Below are 25,724 nucleotides of genomic sequence, written 5' to 3' on the forward strand. Positions count from 1 at the left end.
AAAAGAAACCACAAGATGTTTATATAACCTTTTCTATCTAGTAAAGCCTTTCCAATGCACCCTTCTGATCCTAGTTTTACATTTTTACTAGGGGTTCAACCTACCCCAACTCTATAGCTAAGCCCCATCCAACATCCAATCTTGTATCTAATGAGGGCTCCCTTATTGCCCAAGGGGGTACAGGGTCTTAGCACTGGAGTCGTGGACGTTAAATCCCTACATAGAAAGTTTTTTTACTAACAAAGGTAGTAGCGGGAATGTTCTTCTGTCCAGCAATACTTTATTTTTAAACGTTTTAGGTGACAAACAGTTTACCTTAATTGAGCCCTTGTGATGTACAATATTTCTAAGAAAAATCAGGCACAGCTTGATTTGTCACTACAAAATGCCATGGTACGAGGGCATGCCACAGGTCATCCAATGAGGTTGTGACACCTTACCTGTAAATGAATAGTCAGCATGAAATCCAATGTCTTCTGCCTGAGCATTACTAACAAATCGTACCCATATCCGAGGTGCAACGAGAGCAAGAGGGACTGATGGGATGTTCCTACCACACACTCTGCTTATTAACTGCCCATCTGCATCATCTGTAACATAAATAATGTATCCTTATATTACAGGCATTTTTTAATGTATCAAGCATTCTAAGATTTGTGTTAAGCTGGTTGAAAAGGTTGGTCATTATATAAAATAAAACAATATAGAAATTTACCTGCCAACTAATAAGAGACATTTCAGATAGGATTGAATGGATAATGCCCAGCGCATGCATAGACTTGGTTTTAAAAAATGTTGACAAGCTGCCCTGGGACTTCAAGGATGATACCTCATTTGGGACAGGTAAGTGCTGCACTGGTAGGGAAAGCTGGGGGTGGAACAACCTACAATATATGTAAGTGTACCATGGTTACTCCTGCTAACCGCTATAGTCACTATAAGACTGAACAGCCAGGGGTAGGGGCCATGATGCCCAGAACCAAGCATGCTATATAACACAACTGGAAGTGTCAGACAGCGAAGGTGCTTCTAACTCTGAAAGAGAGCAAGATTTCACTGCCCAAAGGAAACATAAGTAATTTGTCTCTTCCATTACAGCTACCTTAATTAGCGCAGGAATAAGAGAAGGGACAGAATTGTTTTATAGCAAACCTGTAGCGGCCAGCTCATACCTTTCTTCTTATAATAAACACTCAATGTTGCATTTTCTTTCCAAACACAGAACTACAACCGACAAATGCATTCCAAAGCAAAGCAGAGTAAATGTTTCTGCTATGTTTAAAGAAACACAACACAACACGAAGCAGGTTAAATGCAGCCTCAGGACTGCTACGCATACTACACCAGTAAAGTAAATGGGAATCCGCTGATCTGCATTTGAAGTGACATTTTAAAACACCTGTCTACACAAGCTCTTAGGGCCCTTTTACAAAGGCTTTCCAATTAGGTCCTCCTGAAAAGCTGACAGGCGGACCTGATTGGAAAGCCTGTGTGAAAGGGTCCTAAGAGCTTGTATAGACAGGTGTGTCCATTTACCCATATGAAATGGCGGATGTCAGCGATGACATGTCTGCTGACACCCCCCGCCATCCAATCTGGTCCTGTCCGCCAAATCCAGACGAATGGTGACCCTATTTTCTATCCGTCTGGTGGATCCAAATGGATGGGATCAGATGATAACAGACAGGCAGTCTGTTTTCATCCAATCTCCCCATAGGGAAGAGCAGGACTCTGACAGGTCCATCTCAGCACAGTGAGCGGGGATCAGCGGATCAATCCCTTACTGAGCAAGTGGACTCCATCAAATTGATCTGCCCAGTGTAAAAGGGCCCTTACATGTGTAGCACCCTCCTAGTTAGGTGCTAGAGAGAGAGAGAGAGAGTATAGTTTTGAATTCTTTCTGCTTACCAGAGGGATTGCAGGTAAATCTATATTGTTCTCTGCCTACCAGAGAGCAGGATCTCCTAGTGATGTCTGCTTAATGTGCTCAGGTGCAGCTTAGTCTGTCTGAAAAGTGTTTCACACTGGTCTAATAGGGAGGCATATTGGACAGTGGGAGGAAAACTGACAAATAAATGCACAGGCATGTGGTACAGCCCTGGTGATTTGGCAGAGGAAAATGCCTCTTTACGTGCTGGGATACTGTATAAATGCCAGGGGCACATGTGCTCGGGGTCTTTCAGCTGGAGAGCAGAGTCCCGGAGGGAGGGAGCGGCTGCCTCAGTAGAGGTGCCATGCGGCATCAGGTAGTCAACCTAAGGGCTTAAAGAGCTAGAGAGGAACTGAACCCAGAGGTCCTGTAAAGCTGACTAGGAGGGGAGACACTGGAAGGATCTGATTCTGCAGTACAGTAAGTGTGTCAAGAGGCCTGACCTGAGGGGGCCATCCCTGCAGCTAGGTGAGCCAGTGGATGGGTCTGTAAAGGGGATGCTAGAGAGTATCCTGAAAATAAGTAGATCACCAAGTCTATTGCTGAAGAAAGAGCAAGGAGACTTAACCCTTTCCATAAATGTTGTAGTATGGTTTAAGCAATGTGTCTGCTTCCACAAGCAACCTGGTGAGGCCAAGTGAGAGTTGTCTTTATCCAATGTTTATAGTTCCAGTCAGAGTATCCCACTATTCCCTTCTCCCATCCAAGTTTCACAATAAATACTAAAACCAACACCTCTGGACTGTTTATTGAGCAACGAGCCATTGGTTGTAAGGATGAATGTCTGAACTGTACCCTAAGTGACTGTTTACTGGTATTCAGAGGAGGCTCAACAAGACATCATACAGCAAGCCCTAGGGGGACAGTGCTACACATGCACTACTGGCACATCAAAATATCTAGAATTTTGGGGTATGGAAAAATAAAAGGTCTACCCCCCCAATTCCACAATTATTAACAAGCAATTTAAAAGATAACTAAATCCAAGAACAAAAATGCAATATATTGTAGCTTACAGTCCTTAGATGTGGTAGCTGTATTTGTTTTCTTTTTTTTTTTTTCTTTTTAGGCTACCAACATTTTCGGCAGAAACAGGAAAATACCTGTTGATGTCACTGGTCACTTCCTCAGAGCTGACGAAGAACAACTTCCTTCCAAGTTAGCTTTTGTAATTTACCTGTTTTTCTGCCCCCCATGTAATAAAGATGAAGAGATACTTCAGATGTGGAGATGTTTGTAGTCCATAGCAGGAGAGCAGCCTAGGATGCCAACCATGGATCCCTCCATAGATAGAGTGGAGGAGTGATGTAGCTACTCAGGAAGTGTTATTTGCAGGATTATCAGGTAAAATAACTCAAAAGAAGCTAAAAAAAAGAACATTGCAGCCACACACCATAATAATCTTACATAATTACAATTCACTTCTCACCTAATCGGATCTCCACAAAGTCGTTTAGGCAATTTGGGTGTGGTTCCAGCTGCAATCTCATAAACGTGATGTACGTAGTGGAGTTATAGACATTGGGGTTCTGAATGACCCACTCGCAGTTTAGGTTCTTGGTGTAATTAGTGATCTGATCGTATCCAGGAGATGTAAAGTTACCTCCAACAGGTTTCATTAGTGATCCTCCGCAGACTTCAAGACAAAATTATTTTATTTCATTATTATTATGTCATTATCACAAACTGAACAGATTTAGGAAGTGCCCACGCTTTGATCAGCTCTGTTTATTTGGCCTAAACCTGAATATAATTTTTGCTAAGGTCCAACTTTAAGGCCATATATCATGGTTTTAACAACAGCACAGATCTAATAGAAAAGACTGACTACAACTTTAATATCAGAAACTGTTAAAATTTTAAATATAATCATGGCAAATTCCTTTCCACTCCAAGCTGCTCCTCTCCACTGAAACGGTGGATGATGGATTATGCACAAACACTGGATGATGAATAATAAATTTAGCCATCCACACTGATGAAGTCGGTGCAGGAATAAAAGACTGGTGGCATCACTGGAATCCATGTTTAATGTATGAAACAACCACAATGACAGTCCCCACTCTAGGATTGCCCCCACTGATGCATTCCACTTGGTAGGGCTTAGTCATAGCAATTAAACCTGGATTCCAGTGACGCCATTGTACAGTTCTTTAATTCCTCCTCCAAATATAACCAGTTAAAATAAATCTAAAACCAGAATACGCATATTTAAAATTTTGGATACAGTTGTTAATTGTTAAAATCATATTTTTATTTGCTTTCACTGTCTGTATACCTTTCCAGAGATTTTACTTCACTTCCCGACCCAGAGAAACAAGAATAAATCAGTGGAAATCCCCTAATAAGCAAGGAACAGGTGTCTACTAGAAAATTTCTCCACACTTTCCGCTGCGGCGACAAATATAAAAACTTCCCTTAATTTTTTGGACTGTTTAGAATGGTCACCAGGGAAAAGTGAGGTTGGAACTTTTTTTGTCAGGCTCTTGTTATTGTCTCTGTCTTTGATGGGAAGGGTGTGATGGGAAAATTTAAATTCAAAATAATACTGGAACAAAATAAGCAATGAAATCTTCTTACAGATACCCTAGCTGGGGTGACAACAGTATATATTTTTTAATTTGGAGAGTTTTCTTCTCACTTCCTCTTGTGCCTCAAGAAAGGAAAGGGAAGATAAATTCTTCCAATGGAACACAAACAGCAAAAGAAGCCTTACAGATGCATATTTTAAATTAAAGTTCTTAGCATTATCAAAAGAGACTAAATTCACGAATGTGGGGTACAAAAAAAACATAGTGACCATGACTCAGACAAACGCTTTAAGCCTTCCCTACTCTATCCAAAGCTGGAAAGAAAAAGTTTAGCTTTAGGTTTACTACTGGGAAAAGGTCACAGGTCAAGATCAGTATTTTACAGTTTAAAGTGGTTCTAAAGGCACAACATTTTTTTACCTTAATGCATTCCCTCGATTACAGTACAAAAATGTCCCAGTAGTTGTATTTCCCCCTCACCCTCCCTTAAATTTTCCCAGGTCCTCTGTGAATTCAGCTCCGTGCCCGTCTGCAGTGGCGCTGGTCTCTATATATAACGTGTTTTTTATTTTAGAAAAAAAAAAAAACACACAAGCGTTTACAACCTCTTTAATTTGCATTTGGTTTTTGTTTTGGCACTAAGGCTCCGTTCACATGTAGGCGTTTTGGGGCGTTTGGGGGTGTTTTTCTGCTCTAGGATCAGCTCTCAAAACGCCCAACAAGACAAATCCTATTCATTTCAATGGCCCCTGTTCACATCTGAGCGTTTTGACGCCGTGAGAAAAACGCCCAACGCTCAAAAAAGTACATGAGCTTCTTTTTGGGCAGATTACAGGCATTTTCCATTGGTCTCTATTCAATCTAAAAACGCCTGCACAAAAAACGCCTGTAAAAACGCCTGTAAAACGCCTGCAAAAACGCCCATAAAAAACGCCTGAAAAAAAGCCCATAAAAATGCCTGTAATGGCAACGCCAAGATGTGAACGTAGCCTAAATCCCAACTAATGTACCATTTTTTTTTAGCACTGCCAGTTTAAAGCCAATTCGTTCTTAATATAGTTCATCTTTGAAGAGGAACTGACCTCAAAAGTGAATATTTGCTAAGTCATATGAAAATTTCAGAAATGCCTAAGCAGCAGCCTAAAATTGTATCCTTAGCCTGGAATTCATCCTTAAAAAAAGCAGAGTATGTGAGGTTGCCTAGGCACTATATCTGCAGTGTGAGATCTAAGGCACTGCTGCCTGTAACTGCTAGTCATACAAAATTTGTAGTGAGATTTCACAACTGTTCTTCTCACTGTTCTCCTTGCTGGAGGCTCCAACATCAGGAAGCAAAGCCCTAACATGGTAAGTCAGTAATGGGTACAGATTGGCTTCAGGGAGGCGACGGGCAGCAGCTATGTCTTCTGGCCAGGCAATCAAAACAGCCAAGAATCCGACACTGAGGAGAAGATGTGTGCACCAGCATGGGGCCACATAGATGTCTCATCGTTGAAGCAGAGGTAAGTATTTGCGTAGATTAGTTCATCTTTACATCTGGGAAAGGGAGGGAAGCATTGCTATAAGCCAATCATGTGTACAAAGCGCCGACTCTTCTGTGTAATGCAGAGGGGGGGCAACAATGTGGATGAATTCCATAAACCAATGACGTTACCTCCCGAGGTCCATTGTTCTAACTGTTGTTGGAGGAGGGAAAAAAGTTCCCTGACACCAACTGCACAACCGCACCAGCCACACCATGAGGATTGAGAGATCGGTGCTTTTTGTTCACATAAATGCAAAGAAAAAATCTGGGGCAATGGGGAGAAAAGGGGATGGCACATTTAAATGTTTTTGATCTGCCTTCTACTTTAAGGGCTCTTTCACACAGGCGTTCCGTATGTCCGTATATCACCCCATCCGTTTGCGGGTGATATACGGACATAATGCTTGTCAAAGGGGTTGCAGATGTCAGCGGATGACCATCCGCTGACATCCGATTTGTGTCCTTTCTGTTCTGTTCCGTTTTTTGGAACGGAACAGAACCCTATTTTTCTTCCGTTAAAAAAACGGAACTGATGCAAAATCGGATGTCAGCGGTGTCATCCGCTGACATCCGCAATCCCCATAGACTAACATTATGTCCGTATATCATCCGCAAACGGATGGGATAATATGCGGACATACGGAGCGGATGACACAAGTGTCATCCGTGTCTGTGAAAAAAAAAAAAGTGTCGCAGCGGAGATAAAAAACTGAGCGGCCGTGTGAAAGAGCCCTAACTCTATCAGAGTAATTCGTATCATCTTTCTGGCTGAGCTGCATGAAGGGACTATATGGGCAGAAAATGCAAATCATTTGCTGGCATAACAGCTCCCTTATATGTAAATTCCAAATTTTTTTTTTAGATGTTTTCCAGTGGTTCATTTTCAAAGAACATTTTAAATATCTATTGTAAAGGTCTATATTATTTACAATCAAAACAAATCCACTACCTGCATCTTCCATTGAAGTGAATGTTGCCTTGAAACCTCCATTGGAAACAGACCCATCTGTAACAAATATAACTTTCATGGTGTTCCCAGAAGATCTGATAACTGTATCTGGAGCGATATTGCCACAAAGCTTGTCCAAGAGAGGTGACTGGGTCCGGTAACCATTGTACATCTAAGATGAACCAAGATGTAACAGGAAACTTACACAAGATATTTATTATACTGTATATCTTTAATAGAGTACTAGAATTAACAATCTAATACTACTTTTGTCATTATATGTCTCAAAAAAAAAGATAATCCTCAGCGATTTGACAAAGTGTCCAAAGAGCTTGTACAAAACAAAAATTAATTTCTAAATGCAATTCCTCATTGTTCTAGAATTCACACAATATAATGTTATAAATCAGCATTATACAGAAATGTGAAGGGTGTGAATTAGCGACTAAGATAAGTGTGAGCTTTTACATTCACAGACATAACAAATTAATCTGGTAAATAAGCAATAAAAATCACAAATTTCAGTTCATAACAACTTTTAATTTCTGTCCTGAACAAAATCATATTGTTTTATTTCCTAATGCGAAAAAAACTGAGTGAACCGTTGCAGTGTTTTGCACACAGAATGTACACTATATTGTCAAAAGTATTTAGACACGCGCCTTTACACACACATGAACTTTAATTGCATCCCAGTCTTAGTCCGTAGGGTTCAATATTGAGTTGGCCTATCCTTTGCAGATATACCAGCTTCAACTCTTCTGGGAAGGCTGTCCACAAGGTTTAGGAGTGTGTCTATGGGAATGTTTGACCATTCTTCCAGAAGTGCATTTGTGAAGTCAGCCGCTGATGTGAATGAAAAGGCCTGGCTCACAGTCTCTGCCTTAATTCATCCCAAAGGTGTTCTTTTGGGTTAAGGTCAGGACTCTTGCTATATGGACCTTGCTTTGTGCACTGGTCCAAATCATTTGGTGTGTGTGTGTGTGGGGGGGGGGGGTGATTATGGTGTGGGGTTGTTTTTCAGGAGTTGGGCTTGGCCCCTAATTCCAGTGAAGGGAACTCTTAAGGCGTCAGCATACCAAGACATTTTGGACAATTTGTGAGGACAATTTGTGGGAACAGTTTGGGGATGGCCCATTCTTGTTCTAACATGACTGCACACCAGTGCACAGAGCAAGGTCCATAAAACATGTCTTACCCAATTCTGTACGCAGAGAAGAAAGGGTGCAGTGGTTCAGGTGCTCCACAGTAAAGCAGAATACAATAAAGCTGACCAGACCCAAAACATTTTAAGGTAAAAACAGCACTGAAAAGCAGAAACCATTTGGTATAAGCCTTTAAAATGATCCCTTTGCAGCCCCTTGGACCCTAGGCCCAAACTGTACATAGAGTCTTGACTGCACCAGTTGAGTTTAAGCCTCATTCACTAAGCCTGACACATCTTGTAACTGTTTTACACAAATAGAGATAAGGGACACAAAGCCCTTCCTCAAAGAATCAATTGCACACACATTGCCTGACAGGCATGGAAAAAAATCACAAAACAGAGTTTGGGTATGCCAGGCCCTGACTAGTGTACAGTATTAGCAGGAAAGTACTTAATCACTTTCATTTGCAATATTAGATGTAAATGTGGACCTCTGACGCACCCAAGAAATGTCCCCTCCCAGTTTTCCAGTCCGAAAACTCTTTACCCATTAGGCAGATAGTTTAAAATAAAGAAACTCCATCCCAAACCTTTTTTTTTTTTTGGTTTTGAATTGGTTTTGGGCTTATAACCTCTATTCGATTTTCCTGCTGTCTGTGTCCCTGTTGAAGATATTCTTGTTTCTGGGACCAGACAGGGAGTGAGGGGAAATTTCCCCGATTAAAACATTGACAGAGGCCTTAACATTTTCATATCTGTATCTGTATCCATGTGTAAAAGTCAATTGTAAATCCTACAGCAAACACAAAAACACAAATAAAAATCAATACATGTATTTTTGAATGCAATTATTGTAAGTATCCGATACTGTATTATTATCAGCCTCCTGCAAACCCCTGTACAGCAGGACTTGAATAAGGAGGGGCAACATTGTCTAATTATAGGCTGAGGGCTGGAAGGTGATCAAGCTATAATGCCTAACTACAGTAAAAGACAAGTCAGCTTACCAACCTGGCTCTGTTGTCTGGCAGGGCTGTAAAACTTTGAGGGAGAGATATGCAAATCTTTTGGCTGATAAAACAGCTCCTACAGTGGTGTAAATAATTATTTGGTCCCTGCAGACTTTGTTAGTTTGCCCAATTAGAAATAAATGAAGGGTCTATAATTGTTATGATAGGTGTATTTTAAATGCTAGAGACCGAATATCAACCAAAAATCCAGAAAAAACACAAGTTACAAATGTTATAGACTGAGTCGCAGTTCAGAGAGTGAAATATCCCCTGCCAACCAACATATCTGGCTCCCACAGACTGGCAAGAGCATGTGCTCATGTGGCGCACAGATTAGTTCTGTCAATTTAAGAAGGTGCTCCTATCGACAACTCGTTATGTGTATAAAAGACACCTGTCCACAGAATCTCTTTCTTCCATTCAAACCTCACCATCATGGGCATGACCACCAAAGGACATCAGGGACAAGATTGTAGACCTGCACAAGGCAGGAATAAACTACAAGACCATCAGCAAGAAGCTTGGAGTGATTATTCACAAATGTAAGAAATACCAAAAACCATTAGTTGCCCTCAATCTGGAGCTCCATGCAAGATTTTGCCTCATGGGGTAAGGGTGATCATGAAAAAAGTGAGGGATCAGCCCAGAACTACACGGGAGGAGCTTGTGAATGATCTCAAGGCAGTTGGGACCACAGTCACCTAACAAACCATTGGTGACACAATACAATGCCATGGATTGAAATCCTATTGGACCCGCAAGGTCCCCCTCCTCAAAAGGCACATGTGCAGGCCCATCTGAAGTATACCAATGAACAGCTACATGATTCAGAGAAGGATTGTGAGAAAGTGTTGTAGTCAGATGAGACCAAAATTGGGCTCTTTGGCATCAAATCAACTCGCCGTATTTGAGGGAAGAAAAAAATGGGATTTTTATCTTACCATAAAATCTATTTCTCGATGTTGATTGACGGACGCAGCTCCTGATCTTCTTAACCATTGGATTATACTGCCCCCTACATGAGTAGGACACTAGGCAGAAAGAAAACTTGACTACGCCTATGGGCAGTCCCAGGGGGTATACTCTCACTCTCAGCTATAGGCACTCAAATGCAGCCAAATGAAGGATCCACAGATGCCAACACATCCACTTTATAAAATTTTGCAAAGGTGTGTTCAGATGACCAGGTAGCTGCCTTGCAAACCTGCATCACTGATGATGGAAGGCCCAGGAGGCACTAAGCGCCCTAGTAGGGAAAGGAGGAACCTGACCCTTAATTGAATAGGCTTGAAACACTGTCTGTCTGATCTATCTGGAAATGGTCACAGCAGAAGCGGACAACCCCTTCTGAGGTCCGTCCATGAGCACAAATAGTCAGTCTGACTTCCTAAAAGACTCCGTAGCTGCCAGGTACACCCTAATTGCCGAACCACATCCAAGGAATGCAAGGCAATTTCCTTAGGATGTTTTGGCCTGGGACACAAGGAAGGCAACACAATGTCTTCATTCAAATGAAAATCAGAGACAACCTTTGGAAAGAACGTCGAACAGGGGCGAAAAACCAACAAAAACGCAACCTTCTGGGATAACGTAAGCAGGGGAACCTCCCTAAGATTTTCAAAAGGAGGTTTCTGGAGGACTAAAAGCACCAAGTTGAGGTCCCAAGGCGGCAATAGAGACTGCACCGGAGTAGCCAAGTGTCAAACTCCCTGTATAAAAGTACGCACCAAGGAAAGTGTTGCCAATGGTCACTGAAAGAATACCGCCAAGGCCGAGACCTGGCCCTTGATAGTACTCAAAGCCAGGCATTGCTCAACCCTCAATTGGAGGAAGGTCAAGATCTGAGCCACTGAAAAGGAGCGAGGATGAACACCAAGAGACTCACACCACGCGTTGTATTACTTCCATGTACGATGGTAGATCTTCCTAGAGGTAGAATTTCTAGCTTTTAACAGCGTAGGAATCACTGAACCAGATAAACCTCTATCTTTCAGCACCTGGCTTTCAACAGCCAAGCCATTAAAGCCAGTGACTGTAAAGCAGGGTAAAAGATTGGCACTTGGGACAGCAGATCTTCCCTGAGAGGAAGTCTCCAAGGAACATCGGCGGCCAGCCGTACCAGATCGGTGTACCAAGACCGGCGAGCCCAGTCTGGAGTCACTAAGAGGACTGGAATCCCTTCTGCCTTAATCCTGCACAAAAGTCTTGGCAGAAGCTTGAGAGGGGGAAAGGCGTAAATCTGATATTACTGACCCCCAGCCATTAGCGCGTCTGTGGCATCCGCCAGAGGGTCAGGAGACCATGCCACAAACCTCTGCACCTTCCTGTTGAGAGGAGAGGCCAACTGATGAAACATCTTCGGATGAAGTGAACATTCGCCCTGGTCCAATGCCTGTCAACTGAGGTAATCTGCCTGCCAATTTTCCACCCCCGGGCATTACCTGATTGAATTCACACCGGACAACCCTGAAGATGATCAGTCCAAAGATCCCGACAAAGTCTGATCGCTCGGAGCTCCAGTACATTGATTGGCAGTCTGGACTCTTCCAGTGTCCAGACCCCCTGAGCAGAATATTTTCAGAGGACGCCCCCCCACACGAGGCGAGACCAAAGGGTAACACCACAAACTGATAATGCTCCTCTCCTACGGCAAAGTGGAGGAAGTGCTGGTGACCAACACATATTGGAATGTGAATGTAAGCGTCCTTGATGTCGATAGAAGCAAGAAGATCCCCCTGATGCAGGGATGTCACTCCCGCGCGAATGGACTCCATTCGGAACTTCTGCACCCGCACAAAGCAGTTTAGCGCCTTGAGGTCCAGAATTGGACGCACCCTGCCCTCCTTCCTGGGGACAGTAAACAGGTTTGAAAAAAAACCCTGAAAACCTTCCTGAAGTCTGAACCGGGACAATCACCCCTTGGCTCAACAAGTCTTGCACTGCCCCAAAGAGACCCCGTAAGCGGTCTGGGGACAGGCACAAGTTGGAGGGAAAAAACCTTTATGGAGGGTAAGATTGAAACTCGATCTTGTAGCCAGACCATATGACTTCCTGGACCCACTTGTCCAGTACCAGGGAGGTCCACGGTTCCAGAAAACAGGGAAGACATCCCCCACCCCACATACAGGTGAGGGCGCCCCTTCATGCTTAGGAAGCCTTGTCCACAGGTCTGGAGAAGCCTGCTCTTGGCTTGCCAGACCAGGTTTGTCTGGATACTCTGGAGGAGGCCCTGAATGGCTTTGATCCCTTGTCTTGAGACCCTGAGGGACGAAAAATGACATTGGGGCTCCTTGCCCTTACTAGCCTGCGGAAGAAAGGTACTCTTCCCCCTTGTGAGACCTTTAATGTCATCCAGGGAAGCTCCACACAGGTAATCCCTTAGGAAGGGGAGATCAGATAAGGCCTTCTTAGAAGTCTAGTACGCAGATCAGCATTTAAGCCAAATAACATGCCTAAGGACCACTGCTGAGACAGACAGCCCCGAAATCAGAGGACCTGCATCCAAAGAGGCATCACAGACAAACTGCAGCCCCCAGACCAACTGGTCTGCCAGCTCAGCAAAGGCAGGGGGAAGCTGCTCCCCCCCCAGCAGAGATGTATAGTAACGAAGTAGAACTACTTAAGTACTGTACTTAAGTACCGAAATGCGGTATCTGTACTTTCCTAGAGTAGAATTTTTTTCTCCTACTTCTACTTTTACTTCACTACATTTTTTCAATGATTTCGATACTTCTACTCAAGTATTTTTTTTTTGTGCTGCATAGTTACTCGTTACTTTTAAAAAAATTACCACTGCCAGAACAGTAGATGGCAGGTTGCATAAAGCTCAAAAAAATGTGTATAATGTCATTTGTAAATCAGCGCATACGAAAATAAAGGCTGTGTATAATAAAAGCTGCTATACCAAATCTTTCCAATAAAAAGAAAATATGAAACAAACAAATAAATGGTGCTACAGCGCTTAAAGTGCATCAAGAAACTACTAACAAACACAGGTTAATCATTTGAATAAATCATTTGAAATAATAAAAACAATATGGTGTTCATACTTTTGACTTCTTTCTTTAATAACTACATAACACAGTACTTGTACTTCTACTTTCAGTACTTGAGTAGAATTTTTTTTTTATAACTACTGGTACTTTTTACTTTTAGTACTTAAGTAGCAAATTTTTTGAAAAAACTACTTGCAATACTTAAGTAAAAAAAATGTTGAATACTTTAGTACTTCTACTTAAGTAACTTTTTCTGCGAGCACTTCCACTTCTACTCAAGTAATTTTTTGATCGAGCACTTGTACTTTTACTCAAGTAGAAATTTCGAGTACTTTATACAAGTCTGCCCCCCAGGTCCCAGGCATAAAAGCTTGGCCCACTCGGTCAGAGTTTTCGACACCAAGGCATTAATAAAAACCGGCCTAAGTGCTGAACCAGCCACAGTGTACATATGGCGGGCCACAACCTCTGCTTTTCTGTCAGCCGGGTCCTTAAAGGCCAGGGACTCCTCAACCGGACTCATAGTTGCTTTGTTTAACCTAGAAACCAGAGAGTCCACCACAGGTGGGACAGTACACTTTTTAATCAGGGAGTCCTTATAAGGGGACCCCATAGAAAAACACTTAGAGACCACAAGGGGAGCGCTTTGGACAACCCCACTGATCAGTGACAATTTTGCCAAAGTAAGCCCTCCAGAGACAATTGGTGCATCCACCGGCGCCTTTTCATGTGCTACAGGAACAGAGGAATCATCCTCACTATCTGAGAAATCAGGGTGTGTGGACACAGACCCAACATGGTCACTCGTGTCTGCGGCGGCCGAATCAGATTCAGGGTCTGATGAGACAGATGAGGCAGGTGAAGGCGGGGAACGCTTTTTGCTATCCTGTTTCCCCAGGACCAAATCCACCTTAAACACCAAAGACTCCAGGTACCGCCGTCAGTGCAGTAAGGTATTGTAGAAACCCAGAGGGCCCAGCAGTCTCTGGCAGGGGATTAGGTGGGGAAATGTGCTCCAGGGACTCAATGAGTGAAAAAGGGGGACCCACAAAAAAAGGTGTAAAAACACTGCTAGGGACACCCCCACTGCTCTGGCAGCTCCACAGGTCTCCAGGCACAGAGCACCAACTGATCCTATAGCAGAGAGGGAGAGGACTCCACGAGACTCAACACCCACCGATCAGGCAACGCAGCACCAGGCTATCTGCACACACATGCTGAGATCAGGAAGAGAAAGATCCAGGAGTCAGCACCACGGAATAAGGAGGGGCTCCCATCGCCAAAATCACTGCCCATATACTGTATGTTTCACAGTCATGGCCGCCGCCATTAGCAATGAGAAACCAATAGAAAAAGGCCACTGAGGCTACACAAACATGGCTGCCGAATCTACAGCACACAGGCTACAAGAAAATGGTGGCCCAGCGTGGTACCAATGCAGCTCCCGGAGGCCCAGGAGGGGTCCCAAGAGCCCAAAAAATTACACCAGCAGGAAGGGGGGCCCTGGCAGTCCCCACCAAGTACAGCCCCCTCCCAAAAGCCGATCGTCCAGTCATCAGCGGCGCACCCCAACCACCTCCATCACCAGCTCAGCACCCCAGACTGACCTGAAAAGGTGGCATGGCCACCCCATGGGTAAAGGGGGGGTAGGCAGATGAGGGGCAAAGTGTCTGCAGGGGCCACCAAGAGAAGGGGACCCTGCACGGGAAGGAGAACCCGGGGGTCCGTATGTCCCAAGGAGGGGCCCACGTCCAACCCAAAACCCTCTAGGGGGAGAGGGGGGACAGCTACTTGCCATACCAGGAACAGGGTGGGTATCACTCCAGACAAAACCTTCTCTCCATTGAAATAGGGGGGCTATCGGCCTGGAGGAACGCTGTGACTCCGAGGCCAGGTCATATGCGACCTCGCGAGACATTTAACTCGCAGGCCAGCCCCTGTCCAGTGAGGCTATTTCACAGTCGACCTAGCGTTAAGCTGAGGCCTGCGCACGGTGACCACTGGATTTTTAAAAATATCCAGCCCATCGCTCAGTTTGGTAGTTGATTGAAGATTCTCACAGCAAAAATAGAAAAATCCATTAAAAAGGAAAAAAATTGCCAGGACCGAAGATCCCAGCAAGAAACTAGGCCCTTATTCCTGACAGAAAAAAACTGACTGCCTATAGCTAAGAGTGGGGGTATACCCCTGGGACTGCCCATAGGCATGGTCAAGTTTTTTCTGACTAGTGTCCTAATCCTGTAGGGGACAGTATAACCCAATGGTTAAGAAGATCAGGAGCTGTGTCCGTCAATGAACGATAGAGAAATGCTGATTATGACCCTAAGAACACTATCCCTATAATCAAGCACGGAGGTGGAAACATTATGATTTGAGGCTGTTTCTCTGCTAAAGGTACAGGCTGACTTTGCCACATTGAGGGGCCAATGGATGGGGCCATGTATTGGAACATCTTGGATGGGAACCTTCTTCCTTCAGCTAGAACACTGAAGAGGGGTCATGGATGGGTCTTCCAGCATGACAATGACCCAAAACATACCACCAAGGCAACAAAGAAATGGCTCAAGAAGAAGCACATTAGGGTCATGGAGTGGCCTAGCCTGTCTCCAGGCCTTAATCCTATAAAAAATTTATGGAGGAACTGAAACTTTGAGTTGCTAAACGACAGCCAAGAAACCTTAAGGATTTAGAGAAGATCTGAAAATGAAGAGTGGACCAAAATCTACCTCCTGAGATGTGTGCAAACCTGGTAACCAACTACAAGAAACATCTTACCTCTGTCCTTGACAATAAGGGTTTCTTCACCAAGTACTAAGTCATGTTTTGCTTGGGGATCAAATACTTATTTTATTCACTGAACTGTAACTCAATTTATAACATTTGTTTCATTTTGATATTCCGCCTATATCATTTAAAATACATCTATGATAAAAATTATAGACCCTTCATTTCTTTGTCAGTGGGCAAATTTACAAAATCTTTAGAGGATTTAATAATTGTTTCCCCACTGTATAAACACTGTATATTTTAACTGTGTATTAAGCTGTGTATCTAGGGTTTAGCTTTAATATTAAACACCACTTACAGCCACATAGTCATAGTCACAGTTTTGCTGGTCCTGCAGCCGTAGATCATGAACTGTCAGAGTGACCCGCCTCCCTTCTGGTACTGTTATTTTCCAATCACAAACACGATCATGCGGGTACAGGTTGGGATAATTAGGAGAGCTCAAAACCCCAGTGCTTCCATCAATTTCTCCTCCACATTCTGAAATACAATATATGTTAAACCATGTGTTATTCACTTATTAATAAAGAAAACTTGTTATGGGAGAAACATGGGACTTCCATTGCTGAAATCTTCTTTTAATAATGCCTGCTGCCAGCCTGACAGTCTGACCCTCTTGCTTTAATACTCTGAGTAACTGGGCAGAACACATATGTAGATAAGGTGTTCTGATTTTCTTCTTACTTCCCTGTTATGCATACTTGTTCAAGGTCAGTGATTCAAAAAATATCAAGTCGTGCAGCATAACAGCCAGTCAACCAGTATTTTTAAAAGGAGATTAGCAATGGCAACACTCTAGTTTTCTCGCAACAGGTTCCCTTTAAAGAGACACTGCCATGTGACTCATTTAGGGAAAAGTGGCAGTGTCTGCAGATAGTCCACCTCTCAGGTATACTTCCAAAGCCACACTAACGGAGCAAGGCTTCCATGTGTAGGCTTCCATGTGTAGGGGAGCACATGGCCTCCCCATAGGATGGGGCCTGAGTGGCCAATAACCAGGCCCAAACACATGGTCATGTTGGGGGGGGGGGGGCAAAATGTTATCCCCAGTCTAAGCTCTGACAGCAGCCGACACTGGAGCTTAGACAGGTGAGAAGTTGATGAGGAGCATGGTTGGGTAATTATACATGTCTGTGGGGAGGGCCTAATTGCAGACATATCTGCAGGCTATATACCTTTATTTGCCCTTAAAGTGGAGTTCCACCCATTTTCGTAACTTTAGATCTATGTCGGCGATGACGTCATTCGGCGATTCACAGTGTGTGCTGGGATGTATTCCATTCCAGAAATCTTGCAGTATTACCCAGGAGCTGAGCTGTACTGTGTGTATTCAGGCCGTGACCTGCCCCGCCTCCGTCCCACCTCCGCCCTGCCTCCTCTCAGTGAGTTGTACTGTTTGCATTGTATTCAGGATGTGCTCTGCCCCGCCTCCGCCCCGCCTCCTCTCAGTGAGCTCAGTGAGGATATAATGCTTTCAGTCCTCGCTCACTGAGAGGAGGCGGGGCGGAGGCGGGGCAGAGAACGGCCTGAATACAATGCATACAGTACAACTCACTGAGAGGAGGCGGGGCAGGTCACGGCCTGAATACACACAGTACAGCTCAGCTCCTGGGTAATACTGCGAGATTTCTGGCATGGAATACATCCCAGCACACACTGCGAATCGCCGAATGACGTCATCGCCGATCGGACCCGGAAGTGAGGAGAGGAGGAATAAAGCAGAAATTAAGGTATTTACTAGCAAAAAAAAAAAAAAGTTTCCATTGGTAAAAGTCGTTTTAAAGGGTATTACATACATCTATGTAATCCAACCTATTAAAAATGGGTGGAACTCCGCTTTAAGTGTCTTTCAAGCATCTTCTATGGAATGAAGAGGATCTACCTTTCAGTTTATGAGAGAGGACAAAGCCAAAGTAAGACAAAACACGACAACGCAACATTACTATGAAGCAAAGGCATCAAAGATACATCCAGTATTTCTTACAAGCATCCTAAGGCTTTTCTTCAGTTACCTTCAATACTAGCTTCATACTGCAGTCTGAATCCTTTGGCATTCACAGATCCATCGCTGACAAATTTTACATAAGCAAAACTATCTGATGTCCTCACGGCCAGAGGCACTGTATTTCCACAAAATTTACCAAGCAATTTCCCTAGAAAAGAAATCATATTTCTCCTTTAAAGGACCACTACGAAAAATATTGTTACATTCGCTGCTTCTCCTAGACAGGAATCCTACATATTTTATACTAGCTTCTTCAAAGAGGCAGCGTTCCCTCATTTCTAGTTTGAGAATTCAGAGATTTACCTTAACAATTTTAATATCATTACATGAAAAAAAAAATGGTGCAAGAAATATTTACAGATAAGATATTATAAACCAGACATAGACAACAGAAAAATAAAAGGGTTCAAAAGCGAAAAAAATAGTTAAATCAGAACTTCAATCTCTCAATCAACATTGACTATTTTTAATCCTTATGCTGCCAGCATTAGTAAATAGATTTAGAAATAGATTTTCTATCTTGAATTAGATAGGAAAGTATATTATGTTCTCCTGCCAGCATGCCTGAGTTAAGGGCAGAATGATTTCAGGAAGTAAATGCTACATTAATAATCAATACTCAAAATGGCCACCATCAGAATTGCTAGGGGGGTGTTTTACAAAGTGATTTCTCAACAAAATAAAGCATGGAGACATGGATGGATGGGGGAGTTTGCTTTGAATATAAAAACTGAATTAAATTTGATTTGTAGTGCTCAGATGCAGTGTAATTCTGCTTTAAGTAGAGTTCACCTAATCTTTGGAACAGTTACTGGAGTGTTTTATTATGCTCAGAGGAAACATCATTAATGCCCACTACCCTGGGTACATCTATATTTCCATAGAACAATGCTTCATGTTCCAAAAACCAGTATATCCTTCACCAGAATAAGGCTCCATTCACACCTGGGCGTTTTTGAGTGTTTTTCAGCTCCAAAAATGCTCAAAAAAAAAGCGTTCCAAAACGCCCAACAAGTAAAACCCCATTCATTTAAATGGCCCCTGTTCACATCTGAGCGTTTTGCAAAGCACATGTAGCTGAAAAAAGTACATGAGCTTCTTTTTGGGCTGATTACCAGTGTTTTTGATAGATGTCAATACCTGCCTCCAAAATCGCGGTAAAATTGCGGTAAAAACGCGGTAAAACGTTACGCTCAAGTGTAAATGCAGCCTAAAGTTCTGAGTTTTTAGAGACTAAACTTAATATATATCTGATGTATATTTATCCAAGGACAATGGTAATGATAAAGTTGTTATATTTATAATACTGTTATTATATATACAAACCCAATTCCAAAAAAGTTGGGACACTGCACAAATTGTGAGTAAAAAATGAATGGACTAATTTACAAATCTCATAAATTTATATTTTATTCACAATGCAATATAGATAACATAGCAAATGTGTAAAGTGAGACATTTTGAAATGTCATGACAAATATTGGCTCATTTTGGATTTCATGAGAGCTACACATTCCAAAAAATTTGGGACAGGTAGCAATAAGAGGCCGAAAAAGTTAAATGTACATATAAGGAACAGCTGGAGGACCAATTTGCAACTTATTCGGTCAATTGGCAACATGATTGGGTATAAAAAGAGCCTCTCAGAGTGGCAGTGTCTCTCAGAAGTCAAGATGGGCAGAGGATCACCAATTCCCCCAATGATGCGGCAAAAAATAGTGGAGCAATATCAGAAAGGAGTTTCTCAGAGAAACATTGCAAAGAGTTTGAAGTTATCATCATCTACAGTGCATAATATCATCCAAAGATTCAGAGAATCTGGAACAATCTCTGTGCGTAAGGGTCAAGGCTGGAAAACCATACTGCATGCCCGTGATCTTCGGGCCCTTAGACGGCACTGCATCACATACAGGAATGCTATAGTAATGGAAATCACAACATGGGCTCAGGAATACTTCCAGAAAACATTGTCGGTGAACACAATCCACCGTGCCATTCACCATTGCCGGCTAAATCTCTATAGGCCAAAAAAGAAGCCATATCTAAACATGATCCAGAAGCGCAGGCCTTTTCTCTGGGCCAAGGCTCATTTAAAATGGACTGTGGCAAAGTGGAAAACTGTTCTGTGGTCAGACGAATCAAAATTTTAAGTTCTTTTTGGAAAACTGGGACGCCATGTCATCCGGACTAAAGAGGACAAGGACAACCCAAGTTGTTATCAGCGCTCAGTTCAGAAGCCTGCATCTCTGATGGTATGGGGTTGCATGAGTGCGTGTGGCATGGGCAGCTTTAATGTAAAGCAACAGTGAGAATTATGGAAATTGTATGAAACTTAACTCTGTGAAGTTCAGCTGTATCTCAGTATAGATTCTCACCCCAACCGCACAGATGGGTATTCTTAAAACTAAACACCAGACCATTTACAACACGACCTCATTAGAAGTCTTTTGCAACCCCTGGGCTAGTTGAGGTCTCTGAGGTATTTGCTATTTCAGACTGTACTGCTTTTGTTTTTAAATGTGTTGCCTTCTATGACTGCTTAGCACAGACAGGAGACTTTAATCTGGTCATCTTGTTACCAACCTTTGAATTGAGTGCTAGTTGCAGACTGCATTTTTTATATGTAATTTGTTTATTTTTTTTGCCCATCGTTCCATTTTACCTTCTTAACTTTAACCCATCTGACACTTAAACCCACCTCCCACACTTAAAACCTATCAAACTTTCAAAGAATGAGTTTTAAACTCATGAGATGGAAACGCAAAATAGTACTATTAACAGTTATTATTTATTGCAATTTAAAGCAATTGAAAAGTCTCGGGTTTTTTCCTATAAAAATAAAAAACATGTTATACTTACCTGCTCCGTTGCAGTGGATTTGCACAGAGCAGCCCGGATCATCCTCTTCTTGGGTCCCTCTTCAGTGCTCCTGGCCCCTCCCTCCTGTTACGTGCGGCGATCTGCGATTTTTAGCGGGACTGCGACATTGCGGCGGACAGATCGGACCCCTAACTACCATTTTTAACACTTTTGGGGGGACCAGTGACATTACAAAAGTAATCAGTGCTAAAAATATGCACTGTTACTGTAATAATGACACTGGCAGGGAAGGGGTTAACCCTATGGGTGATCAATGGGTTAAATGTATGCCTCATGCTTACTGACGTGTGTGTGTCTGTGGGGGGGGGGGGGTTCTGTGACACAGACAGAGATCGCAGGTTCAGCTATGCTGAATCCTGTGATCTCCTCCTGTCTGTCACTGAGAAGATCCGTCTGCTTTGTTTACACAAGCAGGCGGGTCTTCTCACAGTTTCCCCAAAGATCAGGGAAGGGACGCAGCAATCGCCGCCTCTCCTCCTCCGGCCCGACTCCTGCTGTGTCTAAATAGCGCGCACCCCTGAAATCACTAGGAGTCCAGCGACGTAGGTCTACCTCGTTGGACCCAGGGGAGCCGCACTGCCACAGTAGGATTACTGTTAGCAATCGGCAAATGGTTAATGTTGAAAATGCAAAATAATGCATTTGGGTGCTAAAAATACGAACGCAAGTTACTCGCAAGGGGGAGAACCTCTGGGGGAATCCAGGATGAAAAAGGACCTGGGGGTCCTAGTAGATGACAGGTTCAGCAATGGCATGCAATCCCAAGTTGCTGCAAGCAAAGCCAACAGAATGTTAGCATGCATTAAAAAGGGGATTCACTCCAGAGATAGATGAAAATTCTCCCACTTTACAAGACACTGGGCTGGCCACATCTTGAGTATGCCATTGAGTTCTGGTCACCAGTCCTCAAGAAGGATGCGCTGGAATTAGAAAGAAAGTCCAGAGAAGAGCAACAAAGCTAATGAAGGGACTAGAGAATCTCATCTATGGGGAAAGACTACAAGCATTGAACTTATTCTCTTTGCAGAGGAAGCGCTTCAGAGGGGATATGATAGCGATGTACAAATACCGTACTAATGACCTTAGCACAGGGAAAACATTTTTCAGTGAAAGGGAGTTTAAAAAGACATGTGGTCATTCACTTAAACTGGAAGAGAAGCAGTTTAACCTTAAACTGCATAGAGGGTTCTTTACTGTCAGAGCGGTAAGGATGTGGAATTCTCTTCCACAAGCAGTGGTATCAGCAGGGAACATGTATAGTTTAAAAAAACTATTAGCTGGCACAACATACAGGGATATACGTTTTACTATTGACATAAACACAAGCACACTCACACACCACAGGTTGAACTGGATGGACTGGTGTCATTTTTCTGCCTTACCGACTATCTAACTATGTAACTGCTTGGGTATATTTTACGCCAGCTCAGAGTTCAGCTTTAACCACTTGCCACCCACCCACAGTACATTTACTGTGAGTCGGCAGCACAGCCAGGCATCGCAACATACCCGTACATCCCGGTGTACTTCCTGGTTTCCGGGCTTGCATTCACATGCCCCCTGCTGACCCCTGCTGTGATTAGACACAGCGCCAGTTTGTCAGCAGATTACAACCAATCATTTAGGCTGTATACCTGCTGATCAGCTGTGGCCAATCACAGCACAGATCTATGTTTTTGTAAACACAGGCTCTGGCTGGATTTCTCCCTGCTATTCAGAAATGAAAGTAAGGAGAGAAACCCAGCCAGAAAGTTAGTAAAAGTAGCACACATACACTTGGTAGGCACACAGTTAACCCCTTAACTGCCCTCCTGATCACCCCTGTCACCCATCCAGTGCAGTTAGTACAGTGTTAATGTACAGTATTATCACTGATCACTGTATTAGTGTCACTAGCAATGTCAGTTAGTCAGTTAATGTCCCTTCCAGCCAGTGTCAGTTAGCACCAGATTATACGCCGTACTATCACAGTCACAATATAAGTCACGGATCACCGCTATTACCAGTATAGTGTCTGTGCGGATCAGCATCTTGCTCACGATCAGAACAATATTTGTATCCCCAATAGTATAGTGTCCCCAAAAATGCAGTGATAGCAAGATCAGCCCTCGATCATTGCCAGCACTTGTCACATGTAGCAGAATACATTCTGACCTACATTTATGATTAGGACAATAATGATTTTATTAGATATGTTTTGTAACAAAATAGAAAATATCTTTTTTTTAATCAAAATTTTCGGTCTTTTTTCATTTATATACAGTAGTGATCAAGTGATCACCGCCGCTCTTCCACGATCGTCGGAGAATCGAGTTTGGAGATCCGCACGCTTGTGTAAACAAAGCGGGCGGATCTCCTAAGTGACAGACAGTGACAGATTGCAGGGTTCAGCATAGCTGAACCTGCGATCTGTCCCTGTGTCACTCATTCACCTCCCCCCACACACGTTAGTAAGCACCAGGCTTACATTAACCCCTCCCTCTCCAATAAAATTAACCCCTTCCCTGCCAGCGTCATTTTTACAGTAACAGTGCATATGTATAGCACTGATTACTGTAGTAATGTCACTGGTACCCCCAAAAGTGTCAAAAATGTCAGTCAAGGGTCCGATCTGTCCGCCGCAATGTCGCAGTCCTGCAAAAAAAAATCGCAGATCGCCGCCATTATTCTTTAAAAAAAAACACCAAAGATGACAGAAATCTTTCCCTTAGTTAGTAAACGCAATAACTTTTGTGCAAACCAATCAAAATACGCTTATTGTGATTTTTTTTACCAAACATAGGTAGCAGAAAACAAATTGGCCAAAAATTTAAAAGAAATTAGATTTTTACATTTTTTTGGGGGGGAATTTCATATAAAAAAATTTGAAAAATATTGTTATTTTTTCAAAATGTACGCTCTTTTTTTGTTTATAGCGCAAAAAGTAAAAATCGCACAGGTGATCAAATACCACCAAAAGAAAGCTCTGTTTGTGAGAAAAAAAGGACATAAATTTCGTTTGGGTACAGCGTCGCACGACCGCGCAATTGTCAGTTAAATTCGTGCAGTGCCGAATCGCAAAAAGCGGCCTGGACGTAAGACAGCAAAATCCTCCGGTGGTAAAGTGGTTAAAATACATCTCTCTATCTATTCAGTCTAAATGTACTATTTCTATGTGTTTTGGGACATTGTCACTTGAACTGAAAGCGAGGGAAAAATCAAACATTTTGAACTGCCATTAAAACTGGAATTACTTTGTAAATCTTTCACTTTTTGTTGTGTCTTTGGACCTGGAAGTGAAGATGAAATTTCCCCAATAAGACACAGATGGCAAAAATAAATTTTAATTGTAAGTCTATTAATATGACACAAACCTTTGTTAATAATAAGAAACAGACCTGACTAAATATAGGCAACCTTCCCACACGTGTTTCACATTTCCAAGTACAAGCCAATCTTTATCTAAGCACTCACCAGATGCATTGTATTCACGGATTTCAATATAGTCGTTTGAACAGTTTGTTGAGTCTTGAAGATCAAGGGCCGTAAATGTAATGGTCAGATAATGGCCTGTAGGGCCACTGAAGAACCATTCGCACAAAGAGGAATCTGTGTAATTCTTTGATGGGTAACCCAGGCTCTGAATAATACCACTCTGACCAAAAAGAGTTCCACCGCAAAAGGCTGCAAAGTGAAAAATATCAATTAGAATATTCATGTCACTCTTAAACAGTCTCTCCAGCCTTGGTTATAATGCTGACTAGAGGTCGACCGATATTGTTTTTTCTGGGTCGATACCGATACTGATTTTTTTGATAGCTGGTATCAGGTGCCGATATTCTGTACATTTAAAGTTTTTATTTTTTTCACTGTCCTTTTTAGCGAAGGTTCACACTACCGCGACGCTACTTTAGGTGGCGACCTCCGAGATCGCGGTGCGAGCAGCGCGCCGCGACCTCGGAGCGGCCGCCACGGACTTCATAACATTGAAGTCTATGGCGGTCGCCTCCTGGTCGCCCCAAAGAAGCTCCGGACCCTTTTTCTAGGTCGGAGCGACTTGTGTCGCTCCTATTAGAACAGGGTCCGTAGCTTCCCTATGGGAGGCGACCTGCGGCGACCTGTGAGGCGACCAGGTCGCCTCACAGGTCGCCCTAGTGTGAACCGGCACTAAATGTATTTATTTTTTTATCACTTTTGATTGCTGTTATAAAGAATGTAAACATCCTTGTGACAGTAATAGGCAGTGACAGGTACTCTTTATGGAGAGATCTGGGGTCTATAAGACCCAAAACCTCTCCTCTGCACTTAAAAGCATTCAAAACGCCAAGTTTGGTGCCTTTAAGGTTTTAGTAACCGGAAGTGATGTCATGACATTGCTTATGGGTTCCTACATCAAAGACCCGATAAGAGCCGATTCCGGCTTTGTCGGGGTCTTCGGTCAGCCAGAGGATGTCCCCTCCCACTGCTTGCAATAATAGCCAAGCTGCTGCTTAGCCACATTGGTTGTCATTGCAAGAAAGATGACCATCAGCTCTAAACAACGGTACCGGGGTGATGCCTGAAGCTGCAGGCATCACCCTAGTACAATCCCTTGAAGCAATATCGGTAATATGTGTAAGTTTGTGACTAATTCCGATTCTGACACCGATATTTGGCCGACCCCTAATGCCGACTTCAACTTTTTCTTCAGCGACCACAGTAATACTTTATAGATGGCATTGCCCCAATTCTTCTGTGCTCATTGGACTGCCAGTAAATATCACCATATTGGTGACACCCACCTTTAGGTCCCCCTAAGTACTCCCCACATCAGCTTTCAGAATAGACACTCCCTTTCAAGCCTCATTTCAAGTTTCAACTGGTACGTGGTGAATATTTGCCCAAAAGAGATGCTTCCCCTTTTCTTAATGTGCTCTGATTTAGAAATTGTTCAAATCAGGATAGAAACATTGGGGCTGATTTACTAAAGGCAGATAAACTGTGCAC

At 43.0% G+C, this 25,724-nt stretch overlaps 1 protein-coding gene across 1 annotated transcript in view; it reads right to left on the bottom strand.

Annotated features, from left to right (window-relative positions):
* CUBN (cubilin) overlaps positions 1–25,724 on the bottom strand; it is a 439,455-nt gene that overhangs the window by 104,768 nt on the left and 308,963 nt on the right. Inside the window, exons 46-51 of the mRNA XM_082257511.1 lie at positions 24,213–24,422; positions 17,887–18,027; positions 16,173–16,354; positions 6,936–7,107; positions 3,360–3,566; positions 441–590 (exon numbers count right to left, since the gene is read on the bottom strand). Coding sequence (XP_082113637.1) covers positions 441–590; positions 3,360–3,566; positions 6,936–7,107; positions 16,173–16,354; positions 17,887–18,027; positions 24,213–24,422 — 1,062 coding nt within the window. The remainder of the gene's footprint in view (positions 1–440; positions 591–3,359; positions 3,567–6,935; positions 7,108–16,172; positions 16,355–17,886; positions 18,028–24,212; positions 24,423–25,724) is intronic.

Source organism: Pelophylax lessonae (assembly GCF_965119305.1).
Source record: "Pelophylax lessonae genome assembly, chromosome: 5".
In the NCBI taxonomy this organism is placed as follows: domain Eukaryota; kingdom Metazoa; phylum Chordata; class Amphibia; order Anura; family Ranidae; genus Pelophylax; species Pelophylax lessonae.